We start from the raw sequence: 24652 nt of genomic DNA on the forward strand, positions 1-24652 counted from the left end.
AGAAACATGCTCTTCCGTATTACGCAAATACACCAAGATGTCGTCAATGAAGACCACGACAAACTTGTCCAAATACTCCCTGAAGACACGGTTCATCAGATCCATGAATATAGCTGGCGCATTAGTCAAACCAAAGGGCATCACTAGAAACTCGTAATGCCCATAGCAAGTACGGAATGTAGTCTTGGCTACGTCCTGATCTCGGACTCTCAACTGATGATACCCCGATCTTAAGTCAATCTTGGAGTAAACTGAAGTGCCATGCAGCTGATCAAACAGGTCATCAATACGAGGCAAAGGATACTTGTTCTTCACAGTGACTCGATTCAGCTGCCGATAGTCAATGCACAGCCGCATCGACCCATCCTTCTTCTTTACAAAAAGAACAGGAGCTCCCCAAGGAGATACACTAGGACGAATGTACCCCTTGTCCAAAAGATCATGTAGCTGATTCTTCAACTCACGCATCTCTGACGGAGCCAGACGATACGGTGCTCGAGAAATAGGCTAAGTACCCGGCATCAACTCTATGCCAAACTCGACTTCCCTAACAGGAGGAAAACCCGGAATCTCATCGGGAAATACATCTGAAAATTCATCCACAACAGGAATACTCTCTATCCCAATACTCTCAGCGGACAAATCAACTGCATAGATAAGGTAGCCTTCCCCGCCAGACTCTAGAGCTCGACAGGCTCTCAAAGCTGATACCAAAGGCATCGGGGGTCGCGCTCCCTCTGCATAGAAAAAACCAGCTCTCACTCCCTTCTGGATGAAAGCGTACTAATATCTGATAGCAGTCCATTGAAGCTCGATAGGTAGTCAACATATCTATTCCCAGAATGCAATTGAAATCATACATCACAAGAACCATGAGATTCGCTAACAGAATGTTCCCCTCAAACTCTAAAGGGCAACCCATCACTAGACGCTTAGCCAAAGCAGATTGGCCCGTCGGAGTAGAAACAGACATCACTACGTCTAGTGCAATGCATGGTAACTTATGTCTCTTAACAAAACGTGCAGAAATGAAGGAATGAGATGCACCAGTGTCAATAAGTACAAGAGCAGGTATACCATAAAGCAAAAATGTACCTGCGATGACTTTCTCATTCTCCTCCACTGCCTGATCATGTCTCAGGGCAAACACCTAGCCAGAAGCTCGTGGCCTCAAATGAGAACTCCCAGCAGGCTGTCCCTGCGACCTCTGTTGAACGGTGGCCTGAGAACCAGATCCTGAGCCAGAACCGCCTCCCCCAGATAGTGGACAATCCCTCTGGATATGACCAGTCTCTCCACAACAGAAACAAGCTCCAGAAGCTCTATGGCACTTGTCGGATGGATGGTTCTTCCCACAGTGATCACACTTGTCCTTCTTTCCGAAACGGACAATAACAGCAGAGCCAGAGGAATAAGAAGTAGATCCAGACTTCTTGAAAGATTGGGCACGGGGACCCAAAGAACTCGCAGGTCTCGACTGAGAGAAAGACATGTTCCGTCGAATGTTGTCCTCCGCCTAGTGACAACGGCTCACCAAACCCTCGTAGGACATGTCGTCACCAACCGCCACACGGTCATGGATCACAGGGTTAAGGCCTTGAAGGAACAGATTATACTTCATCTCGGAGCTGTCGGCAATATCGGGGCAATAGGATAGCAGATCAAAGAACTACTGCTGATACTCATCAATAGACATGGCTCCCTGTCGCAGACACAGTACCTTGCCCGCCTTCGACTGACGGAGTGCATGAGGAAAATATATCTTCTGAAAATCTGTGCGGAACTCGGCCCAGGTGGTCACTCCTCTCGCCGCAACAAAAGGTGCAGAAGTAAACCTCCACCACCTGCGCGCACGTCTATCCAGAAGATAACCAAGGGTCTCCATCTTCTGCTCCTCGGTGCATTGGAAAGTCAGAAAAGTCGTCTCCATGCGGTCTAACCAGTTCTCCGCATCCTCCGGAGACTCACCTCCAACCAAGGGCTTAGGCCCCATCTGCAAGAATCGACGTACACTGAAATGGTCCTCATCTCGATGACGATGGCGGCGTTCCCGACGAGGCTCCCGGTCGGCATCACACCAACGCCCACCAATACTGCCATGAGAACTCTGGTCGTCACGATCTGCCATCTACAAAATTAACCTAACGGTTATCTTATGTAGAATCTAAATCCCAAGAATACTTTGCATGCTCTGATACCATAAATGTAGTGACCCTTACCTGGATCACCTACTAAACAGAACTTAGGCATGCAATTAACTTAATTAAACGAATATCAGAATAAAACTGCGGAAACCATAAACATTATACAATCCCCAAGGTAAGGAATCTGTAAATAACCAAATATAATACAACCAGATCGAACAACTGTATCAATCCAATAACAACAGAAATAAAAACCTAAGCGAAGCTCCAGCTGACCAACCACTGCCTAGCCCTTCTTGGATCCACCCGCCTCATCCAATCGCAAACCTGCCCCATGGAATAGGGTGTCCAGAAACACAGAGTAGGAGACGTGAGCATAAAACGCTCAGTACGAGAGTATGAGTATACATGCATGAAAAGTGAACTCCCTATAAACTCGAGGTCAAGGATCAGATAACAGAGACAGACCGGGCCCTGGTATGTAGCACGCTGTGCCGTCGCTTCAGGAGGTGGCTCCCATACCATAATACCAGTGGATATGCCGGACCCAAATCGATGGAAGTCCAACCACTAATAGGATTGGGAAAAACCCTACTAACAGACATCTCGAAGGAGATAGCTCAGTATGCAAATGAATGCAGCATAAATCAATGACATATAAACCATGCAGTCACATAATACATGCATACTCAGTCAGGATATCTCGAACAGTATTTTCGTACCTCAAATCAGTGCAAGCTCTACCAACTCTAGGTCCACGCCTATAGTCTGCTCTATACTGTCAAATGATACTATTATCATTATAGTGCTCTAAAAGCCTTAACTAAGCTATTGCATACTCCTAAATATTAATAGGAAGCAAAATCTATACCTTCGTCCGTCGTTAGCCCTTTGATGTCGATGCCACAAGAACTTGGGCACAACTCTGCTATGACTTCCGAACGCCTCGATGACTCCCGGGTCAAGCCTAGGAAGGCTAGAACAACTCGAATACGACTAGAGTAGAGAGGAAATCCGGAATTGGCAATTGAAAGTGAATTCTCGGCCTTCTATTTATAGACAACGATCGGAGCCTCCGATCCTCGATCGGAAATTCCGAACCTCGATCGGAACGTCCGATCCTGCCATCGGAGCTTCCGAAGATCCTGATCTGCCACGTGTCAAAATATCACTTGTTGACTTCGGATAGGGGTGATCGGAACTTCCGATCCTGATCGGAGCTTCCGATCCTGCCACACATCATGCCTGACGTAATACCATCGGAGCTTCCGATCCTGCATCGGAGCTTCCGATCTCGATCGGAACGTCCGATCCTGCATCGGAGCTTCCGATTCGTCCGGTACTCAATTTATTTAATTAGCGTTGATTAATCTCTTAATCACTGATTTTGGTTACGAGCCACTACAAGTAAAATAAAAATTCTGATATTACAATTAGTCTCCGGCAACGATGCCAAAAAATTGACCGCTTAATTCGGTAATAGCAAGTATATTAGGTCAAGTAATAGTAAGTGGATGTTGAGTTCAAGTGTCGAACCCACAGGGACTGATTTCTTGTAATTACCAAAATATAATTATTTCAACTTAATCTAGACTAAACGATAAAAGTGATTTTTGAATTAAACTACTAATTAAATTATAAATAGAAAAGATGAAAATATAATTGCAACAAGAATTTTGGATTTTTATTCAATGATGAGAAATTCGATCAAAGACACACGTAGGTACCGAACAAATCATGCAACAAGTAGTAAATCTAGAATCCAGATTAAATCTTAAATTACGGCGAATTCTCCTAAACTATTTAACAGTCTATTTCTAGAACAGTTAAACCTATTCAAATATTGACGGATTAATTATTTCTTATTAATTCTAATCAAATTCAAATTCATTGAGAATTATGAAAATTCAGTTTTCACCTAATGTCGTACAATGAAATCGAATACTATTTCTAGTCGATTTAACCTTGTGTCGATTATTGAGGTGATCGAAATCAATTCCTAACCTTTCGACTCGGAATCAATTAACATTCAAGCAAACAATTGGCCAGATCATTCACAAGATAAATTTAAATCCAACAATCAATAAAATTAAAATAAAATCTGAAAAATCCCAAATAAACGTTCAAGTATTCAACACAAATTTGTTCGGCTCAATCACGTGGCCTTGATCGAAACTAAACGACTACTCCAAAGTAAACATAATCCAAAATCAAGTTTCTCAACCAAAAAAAAAAAAGAATCAAAAATAAGAAGAGATGAGAAAGAATGAAGAAATCTTCACTCCGAATTGATTTAGCCACCTCCCTTGAGATAATACACGTCCGGAACCCTTAATCTGATGAAAAAAGACATATTTATATGCCCCATATCTCCAAAAAATTGATTTCCTATCGAGCAAGAATTTTCCAAAATTAGGAGTTTGCACGTTGTCTCGCTCGAGCGCAGGAAGTTGCGCTCGAGCGAGACATCTTTTGTAATTTTTTTCTTTTCCATATGTTGCGCTCGCTCGGGCGCAAGAATTTGCGCTCGAGCGAGACGTCTTATGTCTCGATTTCCGGACTTTTCCAAATTTTCTACAAATAAACCAAGGGGAATGTTATGTAAACACAATGAATGATATATGACTAAAACTCATAAAAACATAAGTAATAAAACACAAATTCATGCAAATTAACAATAAAAACGACACAAAAATATGCACACAAAACACAGTTATCAAGACCCATTTGTAGTGGAAAAGGGGCTTTGGTGAGCTGAATGTAGTAGTGCAAACCTTGGCTTTTCCACATAGCCTATAAGTGAGGCTCTATCCTATCAACCCGAGTCACCCACTCAGCGATGAAACAAGAGTCACCCACTCAGCGGTGAAACAAGGACGAGATTTGAATTGCATCTTTGGTCGGGGTTTTAGGGAACTAGACAACAGCAACAAGGACTCGAACAAAGAGGCGAGTGGGAAAAAAATTTAAAAATTGGCTCGGGGAGAATAACTTCTGCATATGGAGGGTGGATCACAGTGGCCAATTTCTCAGTGAACTCAGGATTTTCAGTAGAGAGGCTCAAGGGTCTATAAATAAACCACACAGTCAAATCTCGTTTCTTACATGGAAATCCAAGGAAAGAGCAAGGAGAAACAACGCTTACCTTATCACCTCTAGGGTTTTCGATGCAGCAAAAGAACCACCGAACAGAAAATAAGCTGTTAGGATGGATTTGGGGATAATATTTGATCTACAACAGCTTGGTTCTTGAAATATTGAACATCGATGAATTAAATAGAGTTTGTTTTCAAAACAACTGGAAGACACTCAAAATAATAATTCTGAGAAACCGATTAAACAATTTTTAAATCATTTTAAAAGATTTTCAAGTTGAATGTGTAAAAACTTATGGTTGAAGCATTTTATCAAACACTTTGTATTCAATATTTTGGTATTTGAAGAACAAATAAAATGCTTCAACGATACATCTTAAAAACAGTAGCAATAGTAAAGTAAATGTGATACATAAATAGGAACAAATTTGTTTATGGATATTCAGTAATAAAACTCCTATGTCACCCCTTCTTCTCCTTTGAAAGATACACTAGAACACTTTGATTTATACAACCCTTGTATATAACTCACTCCACACTTAGGACTTACCCCAATGTCTGAGTTGGAACTCCTAGCACACTCGATTGTAAGCCTCAATCTCACAATCCGCGTAATGTTTAACGTCTCTTATGCCAAGACTACAAACACGATCTTTAATGTCTTTGTGTAAGACTCACTCAACTAATCTTTAAAGTTCATCTCTTGTATATGTGTGAGTGATTGTGTGTAAAGATTTAATATCTTTGCAGTGTATTTATCTCTCAAATACATCCTCACATATTGGGCTTACTTTCATTCTAGCTAATTTCTTCGAGTAGACCGCCCGTTCTTTTGATCTACATCCAAAAGCTCTTGTTTGATCTTCAAGGTGTTGTATTTATAGCCTCCAAGAGTGATATATATGTTACACGCAAGAATATGACCGTTGAAGAATATTTTGTATTGTTTTTTACATGAAACGGTCATACTTAATTTTCTGGAGAGATCAATTGGTCTGGATCAACTTGTCTCGCTCAACTGAATTCAGTTCTGTAGCTAATCTATTTTCTTGATTGTAGCTCTTGATTTAATGATTTTTCGGCAATGTGATCAATACAAAAGTTGTAGCTCTTTCTATTAAATATCCATCAAGAATCACTCAATTTTGATTTCGTTGAAAAAAAATATGCTCAAAACACTCAGCTGTGCCAGAAATTCTGCAGAATTTCAGTGCAGAACTAGATACTTCAATGCAGTTTATCAGATCCTTGTGCTCCGATTCATACTTTGACTTGTAAATATGATTTGTAGTTCATTGTCTTATCTTCATAACGCATATTGAATCGTTCCATTTTGATAACGAGCTATAAGATATGGCAAAAATACCAGAACTGCTCATGCTCAACTGATGTTTGTTTAAGCTCATCTAGTTCAGTTCGAGTTTAGTTTTGAGACGTCTGTTTGATCTAGATAACATCCGATTTAGCTCAACTGTTGTGAAATACGATATGTTACAAATTGAGTTTTCTATGCATTCATCTTGTCAGCTAGTCATTTTCATCATTGAGATGTGAGATATCATCAAAATACTAAATCTCGCTAGATATTCAGCTTGGCTAAATTCGAGTTCAAACTTTCATTTTGAGTTAGCAACTTCACACTAGAATAAATATGTTAGAAACTTAATAACAAGTTTTGTTATCATCAAAATCAAGATTTTTTGTCTTTCACAACCCAATAGAAATCATAGATGAGTTGATGGATACTCTGCCCAGAAAACCAACGAGAAGGAGGAAAATAAGAATCTTTCTTCGTTCTTTATCATGTTTTACATGTTCTCGAAGAAATTGGATAAAAAAGGGCAAGACGAGGGAACCATACCTGAGGAAGAGCAGAAGCAACCTAAAAAAATCATAACTAGTCGGCGAGTTGCAGAAATGGAAATGGAGGGGTGCAGAAGCTAAGCGAAGAAGGCACGAGAAGATGAAGGGTTAGACTCAAAATAGGGAAAAAATAATGGCAAAACCCTGATTGATGGGATTGAAGAGTGCAAGTACAAGGAACGAGAAGGGAGGAATCCAGAATTTTGAAAAATCAATAATGTGATCCATTTAGGCTTTGTCTTGGTTCTGGGTACCCGCAGACCCAATACACTCCAAAGTCAGCCCACACAAATTGAGGGTTCAATCCAAACTCGATGACTATTGGGTCATCAGCCTGCGAGGAGCAATTGTTTAACCCAAAAAAAATAAATCATGGTGCAGCCCAAATTAAGAGAGAATTATGTGTGGCTCAATTTCGAAAAAACTCATGTAATGCAATAAAAGGAAAAATGGCCGAGAAATGAGGCAACCCATTATAAAAAAGAGACAAGCCCGGGTCTTATAAGCCAAGCGGCACAACTTAATTCAATATGGATACCAAGTCAAGCTAGACCATGGAATAATGGAAGGAGAATGTGGCCCCATTGATGTCATGTGTAGAAGTGGGGAGTTGTTCATAAGGGAAAGAAAAGGAGACGACAAAAATACACACAATCATTCATCAATCACTCACTAAAAAAATTCCTAATTCTCTCAATTCACAAAAGTGTCTCGACAGAAATTTCCAAAGCCGATGCACATTTTATATTTTCAAGAATTTCCGATACATATTTTCAGCTTGTATCTCGTAGTTCCCCTCTTAGTTCCCCTCTGTTTCCAATAATATATTTTATGTTTTTAGAGTTTTTTTTTGCATCAAAATTTCCTGTGAAATATTGATAGACAAAAATATGAACGTGCAACTATTACAAAAAAATCAAGGACTAGAGTGCCTATTTGTGAAATATTGATAGACAAAAGTATGAACGTGCAACTATTACAAAAAAATCAAGGACTAGAGTGCCTATTTGTATTTTCAAAATTTAGGATTTGGTGCAATAAACTCTATGCTTTTACGACAAATACTTATCCCCAAAAGAAGACGAAGTCTCATAATCTTTTGTTTTAGAGGTTAAATATATTATTCATTTTGCCGCTAACCGTTACTTACATTGTTTTAGAAGTTAAAATTTTTCCTTCAAACAATTACTATAATTATTATTATTATTTATTATTATTATTACTATTCATTAAATATCAAACTGAATTGATGGGGTGCGCCAGGCCCAAGCAATAGTGCAACGCTAGGGCGACGCGCGAAGGCCCAGACAGCAAGCTGTCTTGATGAACTTTCCCCCTAAAAAAATAAATTTAATATCGTGTGAACCATTGGTCCACGTATCAGATATTAAACTGATAAGAACAGATACTACACTTGATCTTAGCCAAAAGGCCGAGAAAGGTATGAGCTCTAATGTGTGTAGACTTCTCGTTTTATAACGTTTCAGTGCCTTCTCTTACGTAGAGATATCGATGTGGGATACTGCATGGCCAAAGAAACGGTAAGCTCTCTGCTCTATTTGCTTGCAATGCTATGCCTATCAAAGTTCGCGAAGCGAAGGCTTTTGTAACCTTAGACTCGTTATGCTGTTCGACTGAACTCGTTGGCTCCGCGTCCACCGAAAGTCGGTAACCTTCATTATCACGGCCCAAATTATACCACGCTTCTAATTAGTTGAAACCAAACTGGTGATACTGATACCACGTTGGGAGATGATGGTTGTGCGTAAGAAATTTAATATTTTAATTTTTCTCGATTTTGATTTTATTAATTAATTAAGTTATGGGAAAAAACATATAGAATTTGGGAAAAAAAATACGAAGAAAAATAATAGATTTGTATGCTTGCTCTTTAATTAAATCAACATGCATAATTTATTCAAAAAAAAAAAATCAACATGCATAATAATGAGAAAAACTGTTTGAGAAAAAAAAATAAAAAATGTTTCATGAAGCGGTCGGTTGCACGCGCTTTTTTATTCCATGCATTTATGGTAGTGTTTGGGAGAGCTTCTAGGGAGCACTTCTCAGTTTTTTCTTAACAAAATTTTGAAATTTTGTGAAATTTTATAAAGAAAAAGCTAAGAAGTGCTTCTTAGAAGTTCTCTCAAACACTACTATATCATAAGCAAGGGTTAATATCTTAAATAATATGATCCCTAACCTTGATAGGAAGATGACTTATTTGTTGTAAGTATTTTTTTTCCACAATATGGTTTGGTCATTCTAGTATCATGTCATACGTGTTATATGTGTGTGATATAATATATGAATATTATGTAATGTGTATATATAAAATGTTTTATTTTTTTTAAAATTCTTGATTTAATTACGATTTTATATTTATAAAATCGAATTTTGATCTCATGGGCAACCATCGTGGGCATTTTTACATAAGCAACGATCGACGTGACATTCACTTATTAGATGTACAAAATGTCACGTCAGTCATTGATCATGTAGGTGTCCACGGTGGTTGCCCAAAATATCAAAACTACATAAATCATGGATAAATAATTTTAAAAGTGAATTTATATTAGTAGTGGTTAGTGGAGACAAATGTGAATAAACATTGTGAAAGATGATGAAATTACTAATGAATCTACCAAAAAGATCTACGTATCAAATATGATGCCCGGGCAGATTTATTTTTATTTTTTGAAAAAAATTGTGTGATATATCATATACTAGAATGATTATTCTAAGTTTATCGTACTTAGATAGTGTTGCAACCTCTAAAAAAAGTGATTATGAATTTTTTATTACCAATTTTTTCTTCACAAATTTGTGAAGAAAAAATCCATAAACACTTGTATTTAAAAGTTGCAAACATATCTTATATTATTAATAATTAAGTAATATGTGCATATGATATCAATATAAACAGTGGCATGATTTTACCGAAGTTGTATATCAAGGTACCAGAGATGAGAGATGTTTCAATCTTTCTTATGTGGCGTACATGTTTCTTTGGCTCCGACTCTCGTGGCATACTAATTGTATCATAACACTATACCATTTTATTATGAGTATGTCTTTTATACAAAAAAAAAATTGATTCCGAAGGGGACTCTATCCCACATGAATCAGAGGCTCATTGGCTCATGCGCGGTTTAAATCGAGAGATGTGCACGAGTAAGCAGGGACCTGAGGGAGGGAACAACATGGTCCAACCCCCAGAGCATACCCCAAAATATTTCAATGAGGAATATGCTCCACACGAGGATCGAACCCGCAACGTTGGGGAATTTCTTCACACGTCACCTCAGGCCTTACCAACTCGTCTATGCCCTTGTGGGCTATGAGTATGTCTTTTATGATAGTGAGAGAGGTCGATCATGTCTATATCTAGAATAAAAAGTAATATTTTTATGGATCGGATATAATAAGAGATCTGTAACATAAAATTGACATGTTAAATATTTTCAAAAAATATTTTGAATATAAAACATAAACTATATTGAAGTAAGTATTTTTACCATGGATACTGATTTTAAACTAATGATATTTGAATAAATTAGGTCTCCTGTAAGACGGTCTCACGCACGCACGCACGCACAGACACACATACTGAAACGAATCAACTCGACTCATATCGGTAATACTTTTGACATAAATAATACTCTCTACGTCTCACTCATTTAGGCATATGTGTGTTTTCACACAGATTAAGAAAGTGCATGCTTGAAAAATAAATTTTGTGAAACAATTTTTCGTTTTCTTTTATTTAATGAAAATTTTAATATAATTAAATCATGGGTTAACGTCGACATCCGGCGTTTTTCAATGCTTTCACATTCAAAGAACAAGCCATCATAATTGTCAAAACCAGTCTATTTCATAATGAAAATCAATGTCTTTACAAGGAAAAACTTTACTATAGTGCGAACTGCGAAAGCGTAGCTGAACATAAACTTTAATAAAACATAGATTGTTCTCGACTGATTTGAGTGCTTGGTTCTCACACACATGCACCCCCATGTTTTCAAACTCTGAGCATTCACCACCTTGCGTTCGTGTTTTCACTTTTCAGTGGTGTTTGTGCTTAAAATTATAAAACACGTGGAGTTAACTGTTACAAGGGATTTTCAGCAATCTCGTGGTTTAATGGGACAATGCATGCTATTAACCCTAAAATAATTGTACAAGTAATTAATAATATTAATTAACATGGGTAAATTTTTAAAATAATAGAAAATATAACATTAAAATTGAAACTAGACTATATAATTGAGTCGAATTTTTTTTTAAAAAATGTAGCATAATTAAAAACTTTTCTTACGAAATAAACTTAAATTAATATATCATCTTATATATTGGAATTTTTGTGATTTGAATATGTCAAAGGTGCATCACCATAGAAATTTTCAGAATATATTTTAAGTTATCACAAGTCATAAGATTAACAATAAATGTAGTCAGAGTTACGGGTGCGAAGCGCGTAGCAGGTATTGTAGAGCAGTTGACTTTGTAATAGCAACAATAACAACAAGGTGACTCAACTACTACTGCATGAAATTCCAATATTACCCTTAACCATGGCATGACATTTAGTTGATTTTTTTTAGTTTTATTATTTGATTAAAATTTCACTGTCTTCCAGATATAAATAATTTTTTTTAACCACTGATACATCCAGTGATTAATCATTTTTAAATAAATAATCATAGAAACTCCGAGATCTTTTCAAATGTTAATTTTGTGAGATAAGTTTCTTATTTGACTTAAAACATTTGTATTATATTTTATTATATATATAATGATCGACCCGCCTCACGTATGATTTAAGAAAAATGTATCGAAACGTGTGAAATTAACGTTCCGGAACGAGAACGACAGTTGCAGCGAAAAAGTTCCGGGTGAAACGATTGAGTAATATAACACTGTTTTTATTTAAAATTTCGACGATTTCACGGACGTCACAGAACGACAATATCGCGGCTTCGAGACCGTTGCATAATGTTTTATATATTTTTTTCAATTTTCTTCAATTAAAAATTTTCCAAATTATACAATTATTAATATTTTTATTATAAAATATCTCACGATAATAACCGCGACCGTTTCACGAAACGTCAATAAAACTGGAACGGCAGCTTTCGCAACGCTTTCCGCGGTAACGACTACGAACCATTGTCTCACGGATAAATATCCATGAGACCATCTCACAATAGAATTACTTATAATTAATTTAGCCCCTCTATTACACTTTATTTTTTAAAAAAAAAATGTATTTGCATGAAAAATATGTTTTACATAAAAAAAAAATTTATATGTTGGACAGGGATTCGATATTGGAAAACAATGTTATAAAAGATCGAATTCTGCTAGAGAAATAAATTTCGCTGGATAATAATTTGGACTGATCATGTTAAATTGGTAATTAAGACCGATAGGACAAATAAATGTGGTATGATAATCCCGGTTTTGTTCATGCCGCCCGCATGGTACTACCCTCCGAGCGACGTGTAATCCCATGATTGGTTAAAATCAGCGGGTCCCATGTAGGGCCCACTGATTTTAACCAATAAAAATTCGCCACGCCACTCACAAGACACTACCCTGTGGGTGACATCGACTTAACCGATAATCCCATGCAAAAAAGTCATTGCATTTAGAGTAACTTTCTAACATTTAAAAAAAAATCAAAATGAGGTTGAACTAGGGGCAGAGACGAAGTTAGGATTTTCATGTGAGGGGACGAACTTAATATATATAATTATTGATTATTAAAAAATTAAAATATATATACATAATAAAATAAAAAAATAATTTTTGATTCATATCATTGAGAAAAGTTTATTAAAATTTTGAAAAAAAAAACTGAATTTCTTATAATGAAATTTAAAATAAAAATTAAACATGTGGTTTCATATTAAAATATGTAAAAGTTAAAAACAACTATTTCAAAGTTTTTCAATATTTAGATGCTAAAATTAAAACTTTAATCACTGCAAAGAAAATATTTAACATGCAGATTAAAAATTAAAATAATATGTAATCTTTTTATTTACATTTATATTATATTTAGATAAATTACAATATTCGATTTTTTAATACAATTTCAAATTAAGTAGTGATTAAATTTATTATGAAATTTTGAATAAAATATGCATAAGTGTAATATCAACGAATAAATGTTAAAACATTAATCTTCCATATTTAATTACAAATTTAACACTTAAAACTCTACGCTCTATAAAATTAAAATTGAAATAGTTAAATTAATCTAATTAATATATCTATGACATACTAACATATATATATATATATATATATATTATTTTTCAGTTTTTTTAGAATAGTGATTATAATTTTAGTAGTTTGATGCATTCAAAAATTGATGATTGTACAAGAAATCAAATTAAAAAATATAAATATTTATATAAAGGTAACTGTTTTTTATTTGTTAAATAGTCGAATACATTTGTTTCAAATTTTTTGCAATTAAATATGATTCATATTATGTGAATTTTTGTATCAGAGTTTGTTCTTGCAGAATTAATGAAAAATACATTGATCTCACAAATATAAAAAAAATCATTTTTAATTGTTTTTTTATTTAATTAATTTGAAAAATTGAAAATAGAACTCGAATCCGAGCTAAATATCAATAAAATTTTAATCCTAGGATTAAAGATTTAGCTCAATTCGAAACTCAAATAATGATATAACTTTTTTGTTAAACTCAGCTTAAGCTGGAATATTTGCAAGTTATTTTGATTATTGTTAAAGAATACAGACTTGAAATATATTTATTTAATATATAATAATGTTATTATATTAATAATAATAATAAATTATTAAATATCATGAACGCTTCTTGAACTAACAAACAATATAATTTAGACTTGAATTCAACTCGAATAAAGTAATTCTATATATTAATCTAATATTTTCGAGTCAACTTAAAAAACTCAGGAGCCGACTTGATTCATTAATATTTATAAGTTGAACAAAGAAAAGATTATATAATAACCAACGTGGTTTCACTATGACTGTGTTTACTTAGTGAGATTAATTATATATAGATAAATAATACTAAGACTATTAGGTTGTGTTTACTTAGTTTGATTAGAGTTGGATTGATTAATTATCATAATCTATCAAGTGTTTACTAGAAAATTTATCATTCATAATAAATACATGAGCCCGAAATAAATATTATTAGGTAATGATTTTTAATCTCTTTTAATTGGTGTGATTGTATATCCATCGATCTAATTTAACTCAAGCTACCATAATTACCCTTTTCACATATCATTTATAAAAAGCATATTTATAATTTACATTAACATTTAGCCACATTAAAATATTTACATTTATAATTCTTGATGAATAATTTTATAGGATGTTGAATAATGATGGATAAACAATCATATGTTTACTTTGATGGATCAATTTTGTGATTGATATTATGATTAAGTGACGAGTTACAATTTTGCCCTTTACTTATAATATATGATCTTATTTTTAGTTTGTATTTGTAAAATTGATATTGTGGTTTTTATTGAAGAATGTACATTATTATTAATCAACATGTAAATTATTTTAATTGACCAAAATTATTGAGTATGAATATTACTTATTTTTTTTAAAAAAAAATTTAATAAATTGATTTAAAAAAAGTTTTTCATGAATAAGGATAAAATCCAATGAAATATATTAATCATATCTTAAATTATTAGAATTTTTATTCATCTTTTATAATTTTTAAATTGATTTTTCATATATTAACATCAAATGAAATTTATTAAATATATCTTCAAGTATTTGAAATTTATATTCATGTTTTATAATTTTTTAAAATGGGGTTTTCATATAATTTTTTTGGGAAATAAATGATATAAATGTAATTTTTTCAATTGAAAATATAATTAGTTAAAAATAATTATTTATCACACCATTTATTTGTGATAAATCATCAAGGTTTAAATTTTAAATAAGGTAAATAAGGATGAACTTTATGAGTTAATATGGACCCTCAAAAATCAAGTAAACGTGAGATTGATAAGATTATTAATATAATTATATATTTATCATAACAAGTAAATGCAACCTATGTATATAATGACAGATTACAAGAAATCAAGTCACTCGTAATCTGGCTCAAAAAAAAAAAAATTCACTCGTAATCTCAAAAAATATATCATAAAATACAATACGAGTTTATAAGATAAAAATATTTTTAATAATTAATTATGAAATAATTTGATAATTAAAGTTAAAAATCGTATATATGTGTGTGTGTTAAGAAGTGTACTATAAAGATAGTAGAAGGTACAAATGCAAATTAAACAAACTTAATCGAATTGAATACTATAGAAAATATTGATAATCAACTTCTAACTCGAAAAATATGTGAGAGATTCGATTCAAATTCGGAAAATACAACTGATTTTAGCACAAACTCGGTTTGAAATTGATGCGTATAAAAGTGATGATTGAAGATATTGATCTTTATTTTTATTCGTATTTCTGTTAAACTTATTTTAAGGATTGATTTATTTATTATTTTGGTATCTTTTAATTTGCTCTTTCAATCGAAGTAGGACTCTAGTTATTGTTTATAAAACTTACGTTATTATTCTTGGACAGTTTTTAATATTGCTAATAAAAATTAAAAACTAGAGTTTATCTCAAACTCTAGTCTCATTTGTTTCTTAGTTTACTTCAGAAATATAATTCAAGCTCGGATTCAATCTAAACTTGTTCAGACCTTCATTTGAGCCTCAAAATGGCTCAAAACTCGCATTAGGTTAGAGTTCTTCGATTCTTAATTTGAGAATGTTCAATCTTAAGCTCTAAAAGAACACAAACTAATAATTACACTAAGGTAGTATTTTGAAACGCTTCTAGGAAGCACTTTTGAGTTTTTTTTTAACAAAGATTTTGTTAAGAAAATGCTAAAAAATGCTTACTAGAAGCATTATATTATTTCGTTAAAGAAACTCTCAAAAGTGCTTTCTAGAAACTTTTCAAAACACTACCTTGGTGTAATTATTAGTTTGTGTTCTTTTAGAGCTTAAGATTGAGCATTCTCAAATTAAAAATCGAATAACTCGAACCTAATGCGAGTTTTGAGCCATTTCGAGGTTCAAATGAGGGTATGAACAAGTTGGGATTGAATCATAGTTTGAATTTCATTTCTGAAGTAAACTGAGATACAAATGAGACTAGAGTTTGAGACAAACTCTAGTTTTTAATTTTTATTAGCAATATTATAAACTGTCCAAGAATAACAATGTAAGTCTTATAAACAATAACTAAAGTCCTACTTCAAAGTACTTTCTAGAAGCATTATAAAATATTACTTAAAACACAAAACTAAAGTTGCATTGTGGCGACAACCTGGTTGCCATAATGTACAATGCCTCTTAACTTCTTGCCCAAACTCAAGAAAAAATAAGAAAAGCATGCAAATTTACAAAATTAGAGGAAAACTAATTGAATTTTACAACAATATTCACATTTTATATTAGAAATTATGAAATTCTTGATTTGTCTTTGCTAATATCGAGAACCCAAAAAAATGCTATCATTTTTAGGAGCACGGATTCCATAGCATAATTAGTCAATCTGTCAGAACTCGAGAAAATAACATCTTGAAGATAGGTTTTTTGATTGAATTACATGCGACGAGTTGGTTTTGTTCATGCTGTCCGCAGGGTACTATCCTGCGGGCAAAATATAATCTTATGATTGGCCAAAATTAGTGAACCTTCATGATGTCCGCAGGGTACTATCCTGCGGGCAAAATGTAATCTCATGATTGGTCAAATTTAGTGGGTCCCACGTGGGCCCACTAATTTTGGCCAATCATGATCTGTCACGCCACCCCAGGGCACTACCCTGGGGGTAGCATCGACATTACCCGACGAGCTTACGAACCACTTAGTGATCATTCAAATAAAATAATGTACGTTTTAAATCAACTAAAAAAATTTATTAAGTATGTTTGACTTCGGCTCGAATTCGATCATTTTAAATACAAATCAAATATTCTAAACGAACTCGAAAAGCTCATAAGACGATTCGATTAGTTGACACCCAAATACAAGTGATGTAGCCAAAAATCACTTGTACGTAATACGTTGCTTCCGCAAAGTCCGGAGTATCAGCAACTCCTTGTATGTTCCCTGTGGAGATCCTCAGTAGGTTGTTTCTACGTAACAAAATAAAGTCAGAGGAGCCGGGAGAGTTTTCGGCGAAGGCACTCCGACGCTCAAGTCAGTGATTACTCAAGAAATAATAATCGAGAGTAGAGCGTTATAGTGCTAAAGAAAGTGTGTCCCTTAATAATGAGGTGACTTCAGCTATTTATAGATGATCGGAGAGTTTCACGGACTTGAACCTCTTATGGTTTTTTTGTAGAATTCAGGGTCTGCTTGAATTAAATATATGTAATATTTAAATATGCTTGAGCCTCAAAAATATTTGGAGTTAACCTTCATGATTGGGCTCAGGCCCAGTTGAATTTTTAGGTGTAATCCATCAACAAGCCACTTCATGATCAAGAAATTTTTTTTTTTTTTAGAATAATGGTCAAGAATTAAACAAAAAAATGTACTTCTCTATTGAGAATATAATTATAGGGATACAAGTTTGAAATACAATCATTTAATAAATAAAATAAAATTTTATTTGGTGTACCAAGTGGCAAAGTTTTGGAATTTTCTGGTAAAAGCAATTTTTTAAAAATAATTAAAAAAATTCAAATATAATTAAAAAATAAAACGTTACAATCAAATGACCCCTTCTTTCCCTCCCCTAATAGCGTCGTGTCAGTGTTCACACACTCTTGTATTCCGTGTCTGCTCTGCTGTAACCTATGCAACTGTTCTGTAGGTAATATTCCGGCGATCCTCATCAGATTCCGGCGGATATTTTCCACTCTCCGCCGACCCATTTGGGTTTTTTCCGACCTCAGGTGTACTGCAAGCCGTGCCTTGTTTTCTAGGGGGAAATGGAGTTTATCCTGTGCGTAAAAGTTCAATCCTTTCTTTGATTTTTGTGAATCCGTTGAAGTTGGTATGTGAATCTGGTTTTGTTCTATCGAGAAAATGGGGTCTTGTCTTAGTGTCGAAGAAGAAGAACGGCAGCCAATGGAAAACAAATCTTCCCATCGCAAGCCAGGTTTTGATTTTTCACTCCTTGCGATGTTTATATCCATCGTGCTTCAACTGGTAAATATGGGATATTCATGAATCACAATTCCTATATCGAGAAATGGACTCAATATAATTCCAAGTGTTTATGTACCCCAACTTGACTGGTTAGTGGCACTGGTCTTACTTAGATATCATCCATTGAAAAGTTTTTTGTCCCTTAAATCAAAGTTTTAGTTCTGTAATAGGATCTACACTCCAGTTGCATTTACAGACCGTACAAAGGGTAACTATGTGAAATAAAAATCATAGAGTTCATCCATTTTTCTAAGTTTTAGGATTCCATTAACTACTATTGGGTGTAACTTTATACTCATGCAACAAAGTTAACGTGCATGAATCATGATTATTTTGGAATGCTCTGAATCATGGCCTCCGTGCAGATATATAGAAAAGAGTAGTATCCATGGTCAGTGCTAACTTCTTTTGTTAAATCTTAAAATTTTGCAGTTATGTGTGCAGAGCCCTCATCTCCAATGAAAATGGGCTTTGTGAGTTCAAACCCTGTTATAGTGATATCCAAAAATGTGGGGGATCTACGTGCAAGTCCTGGTCATGGTGATCTCTGCATATTCACTTATGAGGAGATGAAGCTGGCCACTAAGCACTTCCGACCAGATCAGGTTCTCGGTGATGGAGGGTTCGGTGTTGTCTACAAAGGAGTTATTGATGAGAACGTCAGACCTGGTTACAAGACAACTCGAGTAGCCATCAAAGAGCTTAATCCCGAAGGTCTACAAGGAGACCGAGAGTGGCTGGTAATTTTCTTGATTCATCAGGCTTTTAAATTCTTGGTACTGAGTTTTTGTTTTTGTTTTAAATTCTGGGAATGGAGCTATAGTATAAAAAAGTGATAAAATGTAGAGAGTCAAGTAACATGATTTCTGAATATATCAGTAGAGTGTATAAATCCACTGTGCCAAGAATTTCATTTGTCAGATGGAGAAGATATTTACTAAATATGGCCCGGGTTATTACATAATATTCTGAATAATATGTAAATATGGTCCTTTTGTGTTAAGATTATAAGAGTGGAACCAAACTTTGTTCATTCTACTTACAGGATGGCGAGAGTTTCTTAACTTCTTACCATATAACTTCTGCCCCTCAAAATTTCCATCTAATATTTGTTTTTTTTGCATACTTTATTCAAATGCTTCCTTCACATTTTTCTTGTTATCACTTCGTTCAATCCAATGTGTCTATTCAGCTAATATTTCCTATGTTCCCTTTTCCACTCTCTTGATTTTTGTTACTAAACCACTTGTCTCGAAATTTTGAATTCATGAGAGCTGGCGCACAAATATTTTGAATTCTAACTCATCCCTTCACGTGTAAGCTAGAGATTGGGGAACATATCTCCAGAATTAAAATCTCAAGGCGTCCATCCACACTTTCTGTAGGCAGAGTATTGGTTCTAACTTCCGACGATCTGTCCAGGTGTCTGTTGGTATGTTATCAGACAACAAAAACCCCTGAAATAAACAGCAAGACCAACTCACTGAAATATTAAGGCGATCCTTGTGGGTCTTGAGTTTATGACTAGGGCATTTGATAGCATGTTAGTAACTGCTTGGCTCTAATGCAAAGGTCATATATGCAGAAAATGTTGTCAATCAACTTTACCAATATGGTTTTCACTTGCAGGCGGAGGTAAATTACTTGGGGCAGCTTCGACACCCTCATCTGGTGAAACTGATCGGCTACTGCTGCGAGGGTGACCATAGATTGCTGGTTTATGAATATATGGTTTCTGGGAGCTTGGAGAAACACCTTTTTTTTAGTGAGTACAATTGGATTTCTCCATGCACTATGGGTAGATGATGGTTAAGTGGTTTTCATGTGAATGTAAATCAGCATCCCTTATTCACTTAATCTGATATTAGTTTAGTAATCACTCAAACACTGATTACTGATTTGAGAACCGATCAATAGCTAAGTGAGAGGAACTTCATCTATTCAAGATTTTGAGTTTCTGTTTGTTCAAGATGACACCAACACTCACTAGTAGTATTTATCCCATAAGAGGCAAATATGATCAAGAGAAAGAGTGGAGCTCTTTTTCTATTATTTCTTTCTGTCAATCTAATAGATCGTTGTATCGAGTGGTTGGATCATAATCTCTTACCATAAAAATGGCTGCATATGCTGCCTAACATTGATTAGTGACACTTGATGATGCTGAAAATGAATTATATTTGTTGCTACCAATGAAGATGAGACATTTTCGACATGCCCTCCATAGCTGTATTCTTTTTTTTTTGCTTGTAGGAGTACGTGCCGCTTTAACTTGGCAGAAAAGATTGAAGATTGCTTTGGATACAGCCAAAGGGCTTGCTTTTCTTCATGGTGTGGACAAACCAATCATATACCGCGATTTTAAGACGTCAAATATTTTGTTAGATTCGGTAAGTCAAGCCTCGTCTTCTTCAGAGATTCAACAAGCAAATTTAGTGATTTTGTAGCACAATAAAAAAGAGATGTCCCATTGAAAGAAAAGGAAAGCATGAGAATTCTGTTTTTGGCTAATTTCATTTTAAGGTGCACCCATATACCGTGCAGAGTTAACTTTGTGCAGATTTCCTGCAGGATTTTAATGCAAAACTTTCTGATTTCGGACTGGCTAGAGTTGGTCCAACAGGAGATCAAACTCATGTATCAACTCGAGTCATGGGTACTTATGGTTATGCTGCGCCCGAGTATATAATGACCGGTGAGTTCTTCTTCATTAACAAAACCACTTTGTATCTCTATGCAAATTATGTTGGAAAAAAATGAAATAGGATCAAGAATTGATGGTTGAAAAAGATAAGTTTTTCTGAATTTCCAATGTGAAATTGTTACCTTATCTTCATTGTGAAATGCTTGATTTCTTCAGTATGCACATTCTTTATAAAATCAATTTAAATTTCCACCAGTCTTCAACAGTCCTTTATTTTGTTAGCATTTTTCGACCTTAAATAACACAAATGACTGAACATTGTAACAGCTGTAGTTCTATCTGACTTCTTCTAACCAGTTTTACATGATTGGTCAGGACATTTGACAGCAAGAAGCGATGTGTATGGCTTTGGTGTTGTTTTACTTGAGATGCTCATCGGAAGACAAGCCATGGATAAGAGCAGGCCTAGTCAAGAACACAATCTAGTCGAGTGGGTCCGCCCGATCCTTAACCACAACAAGAAGCTTTTGAGAATAGTGGATCCAAGAATGGAAGGACAATACTCCCCTAAAATCCTTATGAAGGTGGCTAATGTAGTATATCAATGTATAAGCCAAAATCCAAAAGGTAGACCTGCAATAAGTCAAGTAGTTGAGATACTAGAACCCCTTGTAATGCAAGAAGGGATCAGGGAGGAAACATTGTTACAGAGCGGAAGTGGCAGTGTAACACACGATGAAATTCCAAAAAGTTTACCCGAAACTCCAAACGGAAAGAAGAAAGATACCCTTGACATGAAGTGAGAGAGGATAGTGACTTAGTGGAAGTAGCAAAAGTGAGCCTCCAAAGAACAATGATCTTTATAGTTCCTATGAAGAGTGATAACTTGTGCTCTAACTATCCTTTTCTATTGTTCGTTCGATTCGATCTGATTCCTTTGCCGTAAATAACAATGAAGAATTGCAATCATGTCGAGGAACTTGAGATGAGCGGAAATTCGCATTGTATAAAAATAGAACACATACATGGTCAATATCGGACATGGAAAACATTTACCAAAACAAATTCCAAACACATTCTTGGTTTCTAGTTTATTTATAAGTGCTGTGCTTAATCTGATAGACTGATACGAATCCAGGGACCAGGGTTAGCTTAAAAATTTCATGAAATAAGGTACTAAGGTAAAATTGATTTATGTTATAAGTAGACGTTCGTTTTCAATATAATGCAGGTGATTCAAGATATAAATGTCAGTTCTAAATTAAAGTACGTGTGTCTGGTTCTCCTTGAGCGCGACTTGTTTTGAAGAAAAGAAACAGTGCTCTAAAAGTTCTAGGCAGCTTTTTAAAGTAAATATTTAATTCTTTATGTTTATCTCCATGTTTCTCTAATAATTCATCTATATCAAATTCAAAATCAAAATCCACATCATATTTATCCTCTTTCATATACAAATTAATGGACAAATATACAAATAATATATTTTAAAACAAAATCTAGGCAACTGCTTAGACGATGTTAATCAACAAGTCCGAGAGGCATTGCCTTTCTAAAAATCGAGACGGTGGGAAACCACCAAACCCCTAGACGATGCCTTTTAGAACACTGAAAAGAGACACGAGGCTTAGAACGACCTACTTTGGATCTAGCAGTCAAAGGTTCAAATCCATAATTGGCCTGGCAAAGTAGAATTGTTTACTCCTTGGCTCACGGTAGTTCTACATTTTTATGGATTAACATTGGATTCTTACATTATGGGGATTTCTGTTCCTAACAATTCCAGCCCTGGTTCGGTTATGGTTCCATCTATTTGAATTGAAGGCTATTTCAATGGTGAATAAAATAATAATAAAATGTATCGCAATTCATTGAACTAATTAAATTTATGCATTTAATAAAGATAAACAAAGCATCCAAAAACTAATTGGTTGCAATCCAAAGATCATGCCTTGTTCTTCAGAAAATAATCAAATTTCACATCTTTCATCCACGAGCACTATATCCATAAATTACTTCAAGAAATGACAAATTAATTTCTTGAAAACGCATGGCTAGCTTCTTCCAAGTATACCTCGAACATCACCGGATAAATAAAGAAGATTGCCTTTTGATCCGGAGAGCACAAGCAGTCACACATGTTATAGCTTAAGTTCCACCAAGTATAAAAACCAACCTTTTAAAAATCTGCAATAGAGGAATGATCTATAACTCTTGATTCTGTCACATTAATTTTCAACGTCGAATAATCTCAGGAAACCAATGGAACCTTCAAATATCCATTGAACATGACAGAAACAAGAACACAAGCTGCGCAGCATCTGAATATACCGGAAAACCAATATCAGAACAAAGAGCAGTAACAATTAACAGAGAAAAAACAAAAGCCACGAAAGTTGGTATTGAAGAGAATAAGCTGTAACTGAAGGAAGAAGGAAAACTAACTTCAAGATTCACTCGCATTAGATTCACTGGGCTTGTAAAACGTGGCAACGATATTCTCCAAGAGCCCAGATTGGAAAAATATTCCTGTATGCAGCATATGTGATCATACAATTTTTATTGAAGACCCCCATGATCTCCTGAGAAAAAAAAAAAGATGTCACACAAGGAGAATGTTAGGAAATAATAATTTATCGAGTAAATTATTGACGTATTTTAGCATGGTCTGTGTGGTGCTCTTCGACAAGAGTAGACAGGAGAGTAAAACTACAGATTGTGAAATGCAAGACTGCTTGTGGTATTTCAGTTGCAGAGGAGCTAATAATTGATGGGTTCGCAAAACACGAAGTAATAAATGTACATTAAAAGCTACAGACACCCCAAAAATACATAAATTCCAACATTTATCGGTCAATTCAATATCAACATCAAAAGAATAGTATACTCCTCTTTCCTACCATATTTTGGAAAAGATTGCTGAAGTTTTCTTTAAAAAATAGAGATATGAGATGAAACTCGCAGCAGCATGGAACAAATGTTGCTTGGGTTGAATTTTAAGCCTTCAGAAATCATGAATAAGCTGTTTGGTGATAGTACCAAATCAACTGCCAAAATTATAGATTCAAATAGTAATGTCATTTTTTCCCACTTTTTTCCATCAGAAAATAGTTTCAAACTGAAGTACAGAAATGGGGAGCAACTATAAGATACAGTTTTTAGCAGGTTGAACGCTTTTTAAGACCATACCCATAATACCTTGAACTTTCATTAACAATCAAAATTCAGGCATGCTACATAATTGAAAAGAAATACAAGTCAAAACTATTAAGCAAAAGGAAATACTTCTTGTGGGAAATCTCCGTCTTCACATTGAGAATTTATAAGGAGTTTGGCTGCACGGTGCAGTGGAGAGGGATCTCTCTCGGCCTGAAAGTGAGCAAAATGATGAAGAATTGGTGGGTTTGTATATAAGTAAATAAAAAAAAGACTGGTGTTTATTTCTTTCTAGCAATAAATAAAGAAATTTAATTAATGTTTAAATTCTGTCGAGGGAAATCAATTGACACAAAACTATATGTATTTTAATTTTTCAAATACTTCCAGTAAATGCATTAATTTAGCCTCAAATATAAGAATTTTGCTCTCCCTTCATTGACTAATGCTTGCTTTATTTTGTGCAAGTTATTAGCTCAGGTCTTCTTTTATGTATTCGTTGTACAGGTTCATGCCAAAACCTCCCAG

General features: G+C 34.6%; 2 protein-coding genes and 1 non-coding gene across 5 annotated transcripts in view; 1 reads left to right on the plus strand and 2 right to left on the minus strand.

Moving 5' to 3' along the window:
• Positions 1–8351: 8351 nt before the first annotated feature.
• LOC140893916 (U2 spliceosomal RNA) lies at positions 8352–8547 on the minus strand. The gene has a single exon (XR_012153475.1). It is a non-coding gene; the product is annotated as a U2 spliceosomal RNA (small nuclear RNA).
• Positions 8548–17923: 9376 nt separating this feature from the next.
• LOC140891054 (probable serine/threonine-protein kinase PBL17) lies at positions 17924–22045 on the plus strand. The gene is made up of 6 exons (XM_073299298.1): positions 17924–18277; positions 18760–19067; positions 19957–20092; positions 20581–20717; positions 20899–21022; positions 21347–22045. Exons 1-6 carry the CDS (start codon positions 18205–18207, stop codon positions 21772–21774), a joined length of 1206 nt encoding a protein of 401 aa, XP_073155399.1. The 5' UTR covers positions 17924–18204; the 3' UTR covers positions 21775–22045.
• Positions 22046–22807: 762 nt separating this feature from the next.
• Positions 22808–24652, minus strand: part of LOC140891053 (cycloartenol Synthase-like) — a 36033-nt gene continuing 34188 nt past the window's right edge. The window contains exons 18-21 of one of the 3 annotated variants that reach the window (XR_012152411.1): positions 24254–24337; positions 23414–23550; positions 23238–23289; positions 22808–23155 (exon numbers count right to left, since the gene is read on the minus strand). Coding sequence is in view for 2 of the 3 variants with exons in the window: in XM_073299297.1 (XP_073155398.1) it covers positions 23437–23550; positions 24254–24337 (198 nt within the window). In the remaining variant the exon portion in view is untranslated. Of the gene's footprint in view, positions 23290–23413; positions 23551–24253; positions 24338–24652 lie in introns of all 3 variants that reach the window. The other 2 variants (XM_073299297.1, XM_073299296.1) reach the window with 2 other exon arrangements.

This window comes from Henckelia pumila, chromosome 3 (assembly GCF_033568475.1).
Source record: "Henckelia pumila isolate YLH828 chromosome 3, ASM3356847v2, whole genome shotgun sequence".
In the NCBI taxonomy this organism is placed as follows: domain Eukaryota; kingdom Viridiplantae; phylum Streptophyta; class Magnoliopsida; order Lamiales; family Gesneriaceae; genus Henckelia; species Henckelia pumila.